The 12,205-nt window shown below is 34.6% G+C and overlaps 1 protein-coding gene across 4 annotated transcripts in view; it reads right to left on the minus strand.

Annotated features, from left to right (window-relative positions):
- Window positions 1-12,205, minus strand: part of USP25 (ubiquitin specific peptidase 25) — a 155,533-nt gene that overhangs the window by 75,529 nt on the left and 67,799 nt on the right. For all 4 annotated transcript variants that reach the window (XM_061134150.1, XM_061134151.1, XM_061134153.1 and 1 more), the window contains exons 7-8: window positions 2,898-3,035; window positions 280-356 (exon numbers count right to left, since the gene is read on the minus strand). In XM_061134150.1, coding sequence (XP_060990133.1) covers window positions 280-356; window positions 2,898-3,035 — 215 coding nt within the window. The remainder of the gene's footprint in view (window positions 1-279; window positions 357-2,897; window positions 3,036-12,205) is intronic.

Genomic DNA, 12,205 nt, shown 5'->3' on the forward strand with positions numbered 1-12,205 from the left:
TAACTTGAGTCTGGATTGAACTAAGAGCCAGGAACACTAGAGCTGGACTGAAAGCTAAAGGGTTGAAGCTTCACTTTTGTTTTAAACCTCAGCATTTGTGGCCACAAATTCCAAAAAGCTTATAAAGAATACAGATAACATTTGGGTTGCCATACACTTATCTCAGATTCCTATCTCTCTGTTGACACTGAATATATAAGAGAAGAAAAAGAAAAAAAAAAAAACAGTGTTATTTATCAATCTCCTAAACCCCACAAACTAAACTTCACAGTAACTTACGTCTCTTCTTCAGCTTTCATTTGGAAGGCATCTTCTAACCAATCTAATAACTTGTGTGTAAACTCACTCACATCTTGCTGTGGGGGAAAAAAAAAGGTCTTATTGATACTTGAGCCGACTAATGAAAACATTGCAACATAAAACTTACAGCTAGTCTTTTCTAACGTATAATTAACTGACTCCTCATAAAGGTATCATATGAAATGTTTCACATCAAATGCAAGAAATATTTATAACTTAACCAGAGCATAAAATCAGTATTTGAGAAAAACAAGCATCATATTCATAATTATGTGACTGAGTTTCACTTTAGGAGGGAAAAATATATATGTATAAAAATTGATATATATATAAACTCAAACTCATGAATGAGATTTTTAAAAAGAGTTATCACCTCCCCCCAGAGTTCTCTAATGAATCTTTATAAAACAAAGGACCCACATTACCAGAGTTCTTCCTTATACAAAGACTTATTACTGGCTTCTCTCTTAGAAGGAATATGAGCTTTTAAACAATTCATTTTCTCAATTCAACTGTTACGCACCACTTTTTAAGCCATATCTAATTTTACTAAGATATCTGTTAACTTGGATAGGTTGAGTCCAATCAATCACTGACTCCCTGATTATCAAGGTCTACCATCTCTGAAGTTCAAACTGAGTCTCCAATCAGAACCAGCATAATCTTCACCTTCCACAATCCCTTTCTTCGGTTCTAGCTCCCCTGACAAAGATGAACAGGAATAAAGCAGTGGCAGTTGTACTCATCAACTACCATAAACTTCTTTCAACAGTCTGACCTGGAGTACAGCAAACAGGTTTGTATAGAACCTGCATGAAGAGCGGGGTTGGGTGGGAGGATAAAGCAATTCTTACTATGACTGCCCAAAGACAGATAAGTAAGTGTAAGCAACTTGCTTTCATCAAATAGCCCTAAGTATAGAACAAACTTACTGTTACACATTTCCACAGCCAGAAGTTTTTTTGAAGAGCATCTAGGACAAGATATTTACCTTTAAAATGTTGAAACTAAGGTCTAGGAAGCATAAATAAATTGCTCCAAAGCCATATGAAGACAATGAAACTTAACACAAAAAGCTAGTTATAAACATCCATACCACCTGTAGTGGGTTAAATTGAGGCCTGTCAAAATATATGTCCACTTGGAACCTCCGAATGTGACTGTATTTGGAATAAGAGTCTTTACAGATGTAAAGAAAGTATGGATCTTAAGATGAGACCATTCTGGATTAAGACAGGCCCTGACTCCAGTGATGGGCACTCTTATAAGAGGTGGGGGGTAGAGGGAAGAAGCAGGCACACAGACATACAGGGGGCAAGGTCATATCAACACAAAGAGATTGGAACCATAAGCCAAGGAACACCAGGAATCACCAGATGGTGGAGGCAAGGAAGGCCTATTTTTGAGGGCCACTGGAGAGAGTATGGCTCACACGGCCAACACCTTTATTTTGAACTTGTGGCTTCTAGAACTATGGGAGAATCATCCTCTGTTCCTTTGAAATCACTTGGTTTGTATTCATTTGTTACGGCTGTCCTAACTAATATAATGCCTTAAAACGACTTGCCATATTTTTCTATAATGTTACTTACCCTACAAGGCTATATCTGACAAGAAAGAAAAAGGTTTCCTATCCAATGCTCTTCAGAAGAAAATGTCGGCAGGGGGGTAGGGGGTAAAAATTGAAAACAACAACAAACATAAGCAAATTCTGATATGACCACCTTTTTTGTTCATTTATCTTTGCCATTTAAAACATTTTTTAAATAACACAGGGAAGGCGTGGCAAAAATCAGACATCTTTCAGAACTCTCTGCCAAAGACCCTCTCCACACACCCAGATAACAGATATATATGCAAGTACTACAACAACTACACTGCAAATGTAGCAGAATTTTTAAAATTTCAAGTATCCTCTTTATTTTCTGCCCATTACATCGCTGTCATCTTATTCAACATTGCTGCTTTATCCTCTGCTACTTTCTTTGCTTCTCTTCTGCTTTCGTTCTTTAATTTCTCTAACTTCTCAAATTATATGTGAAAATGTTGATATGTCTGCAGACATTTTCTACTTTTACAGGAAAATTTCCAATATTCTTTCTAAGAAATTGATAAAAAGTAACCAAACAGCACTACATAAAGATTGGGAAATAAAAGAAACAGTGACAAAGTTAATATCATTCAGAAACAAAGTGTAATCATTCAGAAACTTTTTCTGAGTGAGGAATTTCTGCCAGCAAAAACAGGCATATCAAAAGCATGTATACTATACTGACATTGGGTTATCACACCTTGGTGAAGATTTTTAATTACACACTTGTGAACATTTTTCATTTTACCTGTTACTTTCATTTAGTAATTTTAATTAAAATTACAGCTTGATTTATCATATACTATCAAGATTACTGTTTTTTAATTTAAAAGTAAATCTTCCAAATAATCATATTTTAAATGGCTCCAGCTTATTCTTATAAAAATAAGAATTGTTTTGATAATAGAAATGCTATTCTCATTTATCTTTTAAAAACACTGCTTAAGGAAGAAAAAATAAAATAAAATAAAAATAGTTAATAAACAAGTAAGCACAAAAAAGCTACCTGCTGGGAGTCATTTGATTTGAAAGCATCTTTAAGAATCTCAACTGCTCTTGATGGATCAACATATTTCCTTTTAGTACCAACAAGAAGTGCAAAAAGATATCGAAGCTCACGCATAAAAGGCAAATTCCGATGCTCCTATTGAAAAAAAGAAAGAAAAATTCTTAAGTGAAATTAAATTTTTTTTACTGGTAAAGGGATACTCATTTAAAATTTAACCAGAAATTTAACTAATACAGCTTAAGAATGAGTCCGGCATCCTATTATAAAAAAAGAAGAGTGTTGGTTTCAGCGAGGAGACAGAAAGGAGTCAAGCATACAAACAGCAGAGCATCCAGCTTAAGCTCACAATTTCAGCATAAATGCCATATATTCACAGCAAATCATGTCACTACCCAGCCAAGAATATCCTCATTTATGTCTGTTTATTATAATCCTTCCCATTCAGCAAAGCCCAGCTGCTGCTGAGAACAGCAGTAACAAGAGCCAACATTCAATGAGTGTTTAATCACGTACCAGGCACTATTTAAGTACTTGACCCTCAATAAACCCATTTAAGCAAAAAATCCCTCCTCCACCATGAAGTCTTCCCAGGCCCCTCCAAGTTAATGATCTCGTCAAACTCCACATCAACTGAAATTAATGTTTTTCACTTAGGAATGAATCACTAACTGAAAGTGTTATGTGATAATCCTAACTATCAGACTGCTGCTGCTAAGTCGCTTCAGTTGTGTCTGACTCTGTGCGACCCCATAGACGGCAGCCCACCAGGCTCCCCCATCCCTGGGATTCTCCAGGCAAGAACACTGGAGTGGGTTGCCATTTCCTTCTCCAAGGCATGAAAGTGAAAAGTGAAAAGTGAAGTCGCTCAGTCGTGTCCGACTCTTAGCAACCCCATGGACCGCAGCCTACCAGGCTCCTCCGTCCATGGGATTTTCCAGGCAAGAGTACTGGAGTGGGGTGCCATTTCAAATAAGAATGTATCATCCTTCCAGGGTTCCTTTTGCAAGTTCACTTTTATTTTTTGATAAACTGCTAAGTTTCTCAAAGACAAGAACATCTGTATATCTTTCACAACTTTTTGCTAAGCAAAACAAGCATTCAATTCTTTCTGGTTGATTAAACCAAATACTCCAGATGGAACAAAAACAATCAAATATCATAAATAATTCATTTTAAAATAAGAAGAAAATGTTTTATAAGATTGTAATTCACCTATCTTAGTGAAACTTAATAACAAATCAGACAACTAGTTGTTACTATGGTTAGCTCTTGAAATAAAAATTTTAATAAAGCTTATATATACCATTTAAATATTAGAAAAAAGTTTCAAGTTTGCAGTTTTTTAGGCATGTGTATGTGTGTACAGTTGATGCCCAGTATAATCAATTAATACAGAAACAGCTGCTCTCAAAATGCATCAAAAAAGGAGTCTTAAGAAATAGATGTAAGGAAACAAAACTGATTCCAAATATTTATCTGATTTAAAAACTACGAATCCACTATAGCAATCAGAAAGTACATAAAGCCTAACATAAAAATGCTAAGTTGTAGAAAACATTTTTAAAAACATGGATTTTATTTAGCATAATAAATTCTATCATCTATGATAAAGAATAAATGCAAAAGTTTTAAATAAGATAAAAAACTAATTCATGATTTTTCTGTGGTACTTACTATTTCACAAGGGTTTCAAGACTGTTAATACTAACAATTTTAATCCACAAAGTACTTTTCAGAAATACCCTTAATTTCTTGTGCTCAATCTCTTCATTTATCACTACACCTATGGCAAAAAAGCTTGAGACATTCCTTGCCAAGTAATAAGGATGAGAAAAAAAATGACTTTTGAAAATTAAGTGAAATTCTGCTAAGAAGAAAATGTTGAAAGTTCAATACATTAATAAAACATTCTTGGCCAATTCAAAACATTCTCTTGGCCAATTACTGTGGCTAGAAAAATATTGAAATTTCAAAAGACAAAATTAGTGAATGCTGTTAAGACTAGCCACTATATGCCCCTAAATTATGAAAATACCACCACATATAGAAACTATTCAAATCTGATTCTTTATCTTTTTTTTAACAGATTTACCAAGATATAACTGACGTACAATATACTGTATATTAGTGTACAATTTTACAAGCTTCACATATGTATACATCCATGACTGTATCACCACAATCAGTACTTGCACATCACCCCCAAAACCTTCTTCATCCCTCACTCCCCTCCCTAATCATTCCCAAGCAACCATGGTTACTCCTGTATTTTCCAGAGATTTATATACATCAAAATTACACTCCATGTACCCATTTTAGTCTGCTTTCCTGCAACAGGCATAATTATTTTGACCTTCACTCGTATGTACAATCCATTCCATTTTATTGCTGAGTGGGATCCCATTGTGTGGGCAGAACACAACTTATTTATGTATTAACCTGTTCCAGCTGCTGCAGATATTATTGGATGTGGCTTTGTGTGGACATGTGCTCTCATTCCTCTCAAGTCAAGAACCACTAGGAATTGGTGAGGCTGTATAATATACATTTTTAAGAAACAAACAGTTTTCCAAAGGCACTACATATGCCAGTGAATATATGGAAAATCAAGGGATATGGAACAGTCATAGCAGTTTTACATGTATGTAATATTTTACATATTCAGTGGCAGTGGAATGAGAGTTCTAGGTCTACATTCTAGGTTCACATTCACACTTGGATATGGGCTATATTTTTTAACTTTAGTTCTTCTAGTGGCATCTCTAGTTAAAACAGATCACCAGCCCAGGTTGGATGCATGAGACAAGTGCTCGGGCCTGGTGCACTGGGAAGACCCAGAGGAATCAGGTGGAGACGGAGGTGGGAGGGGGGATGGGGATGGGGAATATATGTAACTCTATGGCTGATTCATGTCAATGTATGACAAAACCCACTACAATATTGTAAAGTAATTAGCCTCCAACTAATAAAAATAAATGAAAAAAAATTAAAAAATAAAAAATAAAATTCATGTTTTAAAAAAAAATTTTTCATTAGTCCTAATTTATACCACTGACATCGAGCATCTTTTAATATAGTTATTTTGAATCTGTTTATCTTCTTTGGTGTTGCAATCTGTTGAGATACGTTATTTGTCTTACTACTGAGCTGTACAAATTCTGTATATATTTTACATACAATTCCTTTTTGTGACACGTGTTTTGTTATATTCTCCCAAACTGTGGTGTGCCTTTTTAATTTGCATGAATTTTTCAAAAACAAACTTTTCATTTTGATGAAGTCTGATTTATTAAAATTTCCTTGTTTAATTTGTGCCAGTTTGTTGCGGTACTTAAAAAATCTTTTCTTAAATCAGAACCCTAAAATTTTCTGTTTTATCCATGAATTTTTATAGTCTCAGTTCTTTGTTTTAGGTCTACCGTTCATTACATTTTTTTTCATATATAATGTCTTATAGAGGCTGAAAAGTATTTTTCTTCCTATGACATCATTAGTTCAAAAGATTTTCCTTTGTTCACTGAATTTTTTTTGGCAACTTTGATTAAAACCAATTGCCCCTATGTGTATGTTATATTTCTGCACACTCTATTCTCTTCTAATGATCAATATGACTATCTTTTCACCAATAACGTAATGTCTTGATCACTGTAGCCTGATAATTCCTCTAACACTGCCTTTGTTTTTAAAACTGCTATGGCTATTCCATATCCCTTGATTTTCCATATAAATTTTATAATCTGTCAACTCCTATGAAAATGCCAGCCAAAACTATAACTGTATTGCACTGATTCTATAAGCTGGGGACAAGTGATACCCTAACAATACTTAATCAGCTTATTCATAAACACAGTATATCTCTCTACTACTTTAATTTTTCCCAGGGATGTTTTGTAGTTTTCTGTATCTTTTATCTACTTTCCCACTAATATTCCATCTTTTATGCTCTTACATAATCATTTTTAAATTTATATTTCCAATTGTGTGTTGCTGGTACTAAGAAATGTAACTGATTTTTAAAATAATTTTATTTAGTTATTTATTTTTGGCTGTGCTGGGGCTTTGTTGCTGCATGGACTTTTCTCTAGTTGTGGCGAGTGGGGCTACTCTCCAGTTTCAGCGCACAGGCTCTAGGGCGTGTGAGCTCAGCAGTGGGGCACTGGGGCTTTGTTACTCTGCAGCATGTGGGGTCCTCCCAGGTCAGAGCTCGAACCCACGTCTCCTGCACTGGCAGGCAGATTCTTCACCACTGAGCCACCAGGGAGCCTCTACAACTGACTTTTGCATGTTCTCCTTGTATCATGTAACACTGCTAAGTGATCTGACCCCTTGATTCTGGCACCTTGTTTTTGGTAGAGTACTTAGGATTTTCTAAACAGACAATCAGTCATACACACCAAAGGACAGCTTTGTTTCTTCCTTTCCAGTTTGCCTGCTTATTTCTTTTTCTTGCCATATAGCACTGGTTGAGATCACTAATGTTTAATAAAAAAGTGGTGATGCCTGACATCCTTGCTTGTCCCTGATCTTTGAAGAAAAGGATTGTCTTTCACTATTATTAAAAATATTTGCAGGTTTCTCATAAATGAGCTTCATCAAGATAAAAAAGTTTCTATTTCTAGCTATTGAGAGAGATTTTGCCGTAAATAGATACTAGCTTTTGTCAAATCCTTTTATTTATCTACTGAGCTAGTTTTATGGCTTTTCTTGTCTAAACTGTTACTATGATGAATTATACTCATTTCCCAACACTAAACCAATCTTTCAGTCCTGGACAAATCCCACTTGTCAATGAGGTATTGTCCTTTCCATGTGTTGAATCATTCAACTTGCCCCAATTCTGACAATTTTTCCTTTTATTATTCATAAGGAATATTGATCTGTAGTTTTCTTTTCTTGAAATACATTTTTCTACTTTCGGTTTCAGTGTAATGTTGGTCTCACAGGATAAATTTGCAAGTTTTATCTCCTTAATTTTCTGAGAAAACTTGTAGAGAACTGGTATTATTTCTTCCTTAAATGTGTGGTGTAACTCACCAATAAATTTTATTGCTATTGATTTTATTTTTTGGGTGCATAAGTTTGAAACTAAAAAATTAATTTCTTTAATATGAAATACACAGCTTATCTTTTCATCAGTTACATTCCATAGCCTTTGGCTTTCAAAATATTTGTCTGTTGTTTATAATATCCCACTATTCTCTTTTACTGTCTGCAGACTATGCAGTGATTTACACCTCTTTCATTTACTTGGTTATTTGTTTCTTCTCTTTTTCTTACTCAGTCTACCTAGAAGTTTATCAGTTTTACCAATATTCTTAAGCATCTTGTGATTCCATTAATTTTTCTCTATTGTTTCCCTGATGTCTATTTCATAGATTCATGCTCTTATCTTTATTATTTCCTTTCTTCTGCTTTCAAATTAATCTTTTTTTCTAATTCTCTGACATAATCTAATGCCACTAACTTGAAAGTCTATTTTCTAATAAGGCATTTAGTTCATATATTATCCATTAGCCACTGCTTTTAGCTACATCTATCTAATTTTGATACATCATTTTAATTTTTATTCAGTTCAGAACACCCTGAAATTTCCATTTTGATTTGTTCATTGTCCCTGGGGTTATTCAGAAGTGTAAATAATTTCCAAATAATGTGGGGATTTTCTAGATATCTTTCTGCTGTTGATTTCTAACTTAATTTCACTATGGTTGGAAAATATAATCTGTATGCCTTGAATCCTTAAAAATTTGCTAAAACTTGTAAACCCTACTTGTTATACCTTCATGGCCAAAGACAAAAATTCCAGAATGTTCTGTTTTTATTTTAAAATTCAAAACTCCCTCAGAAATTTGCTCAGTAATATATTTATGGTATTAACCCCAAATCATTTCCTTCTCATATGCTTCTCACTTCTGAGTAGGGAGAATATTGTTTATTTGAAAATATTCACCCTAAATCAAGGCTTTAAATAATATAACCTTATGATTAATAAGGTTATTAACTATATGGTGATTACCTCTAAATATTGTAAGCTTATGCCTCTTTGTTTTGTCAACATTTAATATATGCTTTCCCATCAGTTCGAGGCTTTTTAAGCCAAAAGAGATTATGTGTGGGAATGGGGAAGGATGAGATGTTTACAGTGAGAATCTATCGTTAAATTTCTAATAATCTCCCAATTCTCCTAGACATTAAGATTACAAATAGCACAAATAAATATGGATGTATAAAATTAGTTTCAACCTCTAGAAGCAATAAACAAGTCTATTCAAATGCAAATTGATTTCAAAGACTTCATCTCATTCCATCAATCAATAGACATATAATGCTTGCTGCAATTTTAAATTGCTAATAAAAAAATATCCTGCTTAATAATGTATGCAAATACATCTCTGATTTGATCGAAGTGAACCCTCAGGGTTTACTGCTACACTGTTCAGACTCAGTGTAGCAGTAAACACTAGATGAGTTTGCGATAAATTGATTATTAAATAATAACTGACTAAGGGCTTCCCTGGTAGCTCAGACAGTAAAGCGTCTGCCTACAATGCGGGAGACCCAGGTTCGATCCCTGGGTCGGGAAGATCCCTTGGAGAAGGAAATGGCAACCCACTCCAGTATTCTTGCCTGGAAAATCCCATGGACTGAGGATCCTGGTAGGCTACAGTCCATGGAGTCGCAAAAAGTCGGACACGACTGAGCGACTTCACTTTCACTTTCTAAGGTTACACTGACACCTTTCTGAAACCTGTGCCTTTTATCACTTCAGTTGAATTGAACTGTAACACTAATCAGTGGCTACCTCTAAATCTCACATGCTGGCTTCAAAGTTGTCAAGTTACAATACATATTGCTGTCATCATGTGAAATTAAAGAAATATCCCATTTGTAGAACAATCTTTTATAAAACTGCATGGTATTCTTGTTGAGTGATTTTTCCCAATGGCAGTAATTATTATTAAAATTATTTTAATTTCTTAAACTAAAGGGGTACCTAGACATGCAGACCCTTCCATTAAGAAAAATTTCCCTAGAAAGGTGTTAAAAGATTGGATTCATACATTTCTCTAGTATTCAGCTAAACATTCTCATGACCCCAAACTCTTGTACATAGGCATTGATATCACAATTGTTTTTCAAGTAAGATTATAAAACTAAGTAGGTCTTATTCAATTATTTAAAAAATAAAAGAAAGCTAAACTCTGTAAAGTACTAAAATCCAGGAACACAAAAGAGGTTAAGAAACATATAGGGAAAAAAAGATACTTATGAACATCTAACTGCAAGTAATAATTCTAAATAATCATGTAAATTATAAATATACTTCAACCAAAACATCAAAAGAAAGAACTAACCAAATCGTTAACAGAGTCCAAAAAGTTTCATGTAAAAACTGTAATGACTGAAAGGGGTTTGCTTAATTTCTTGGAAGTATAAGTAGTTGGTCAGGTGATCTTAGTTCCCTTCTGAAAATGGTTTTCAATTAGTCTGACACTTTATGGCTAAAGATCACAGCCCAAAAAGCTGGTTAAAAATCAAATTATATTCCCATCAGCTTGCATTATAAATGTTCCACATTTATAATGTGTGCAGGAAAAACTGTTTTCCAAATGATAGACTAAAAAGAAAACATAATTTAATAATGTATCATTACAACTAACAAAAGATCACACGAAGTTCAACACTTTACTGAAACCTAAAACTTCACTTCTTTGTCCTTGTCTTTATGGCTAGTTTCTTTATGATAAGATCATTAAGTCTTACAGCCAAGCATATTATCTCCATAATTAATCTTTTTCATTAAGTATGAATTTCTGAATGTGAATCAGTCCTATCTTTTGAAAAGCTAATATGAACAATATAACTAGCAATAGCTGACACCTGGTACTGACTATTGAGAGAGTTAATTCTTAGGTAGGTTGATAAGGAAGGAGTCTGGGTTCTCAAGGAGGAGAAAGGGGTCCAGGGCTCTCAAGGAGGAAACAGGGACAAAATGTTTTCTTCTACATTGCTTGGTGTTAGTCACATAAGATGTTTTTTCTTAAACTCTGAGTTGTTATGACAATAATCTTTAAGACTAACTTTCTTTACACAATAAAACAAGTCATCTTGCTCAAAGGTATGTTTTTCCTTAAGCTGTGTACTAATGATTATATACCAACGTATCTTGCTCAAGGACATGTTTCTTCTTTTTAACAAGAACCTTCTGACTAATTTGGTATCTTAAAACATATGTTGTGGGAGTGGGTCTGGTAAGACCTTTCTTTGTTAGTTCTAATCTTGTTAATTTAAGATGTTTGTTGTGGGAGTGAGTCTGGTAAAAGTATATAAGGCTTGGATAAGACTAGCAAGTGGGGCACCTCTGTCCCCCTTCTGATGTCTAGGTCAGAAGCATTCTCTGTCCTTTTTCACTGTAATAAAACTTCTGCCATACAAAAGCTCTGAGTGATCAAGCTTGGTCCCTGGTCCCAAAGCTAAATCTTCTTCAGGACAACTTTAACTGTAAGCTACCACTATGTACCAGGTACTTCTAAGCCCTTTATCTCATTTATTTATTTATTTATTTGTTAATTGTTTTGTCATCTCATTTAATTCTCACAGAAGCTCTATAAAACAACTGCTGTCCTTATTTTCGGATAAGAAAACCAGCAGCAACTAGATCAAGTAACCAGCTCTGGGGCCAGAACCCAGGCAATGTGTCTCTGCCCTCTGTGCTCTCTGTCATGTTACATTGCCCAACAATATTACAAATTGTAGACTCACAGTGCAAAAACAGGGCAAAACTAACCTTTAAAGAATTCGTTTACAGAAATAAATGAAAAATGTTTGATTTCCACACAATTTTTGAGGAGGAAAGACCCTGAATTGTAAACGGCAGGCAGCCTATTACTATGACATTCTAAAAGAAGAAAAAAGCAATTACTAAAGTGAAACCAAAAAAAAAACGGCCTATTACTGACACACATGTGTAGAAAAATTCATATTTACAATATACTGACCAAGAATAGTTAAGTTACTGTTGTAGTTGAGATTAACAGGTTGACATTCAAATTTGACACTGCTTCAGATTTGATTTCACAAATATCTCAAAAGCAAACTTTCCTCCATGGATCAGCGGGTAAGAATCCACCTTTAATGCGAGAGGCACAGGAGACGTGGGTTCCATCCCTGGGTTGGGAAGATCCTTTAGAATAGGACATGGCAACCGACTCCTGGAAAATTCTGTGGACAGAGGAGCCTGGCAGGCTGCAGCCCGTGGGATTGCAAAGGGTCAGGCACGACTAGGCACATGGCATGGCACCAGA

The sequence above is a fragment of the Dama dama genome, chromosome 31 (genome assembly GCF_033118175.1).
Source record: "Dama dama isolate Ldn47 chromosome 31, ASM3311817v1, whole genome shotgun sequence".
Lineage (NCBI taxonomy): Eukaryota > Metazoa > Chordata > Mammalia > Artiodactyla > Cervidae > Dama > Dama dama.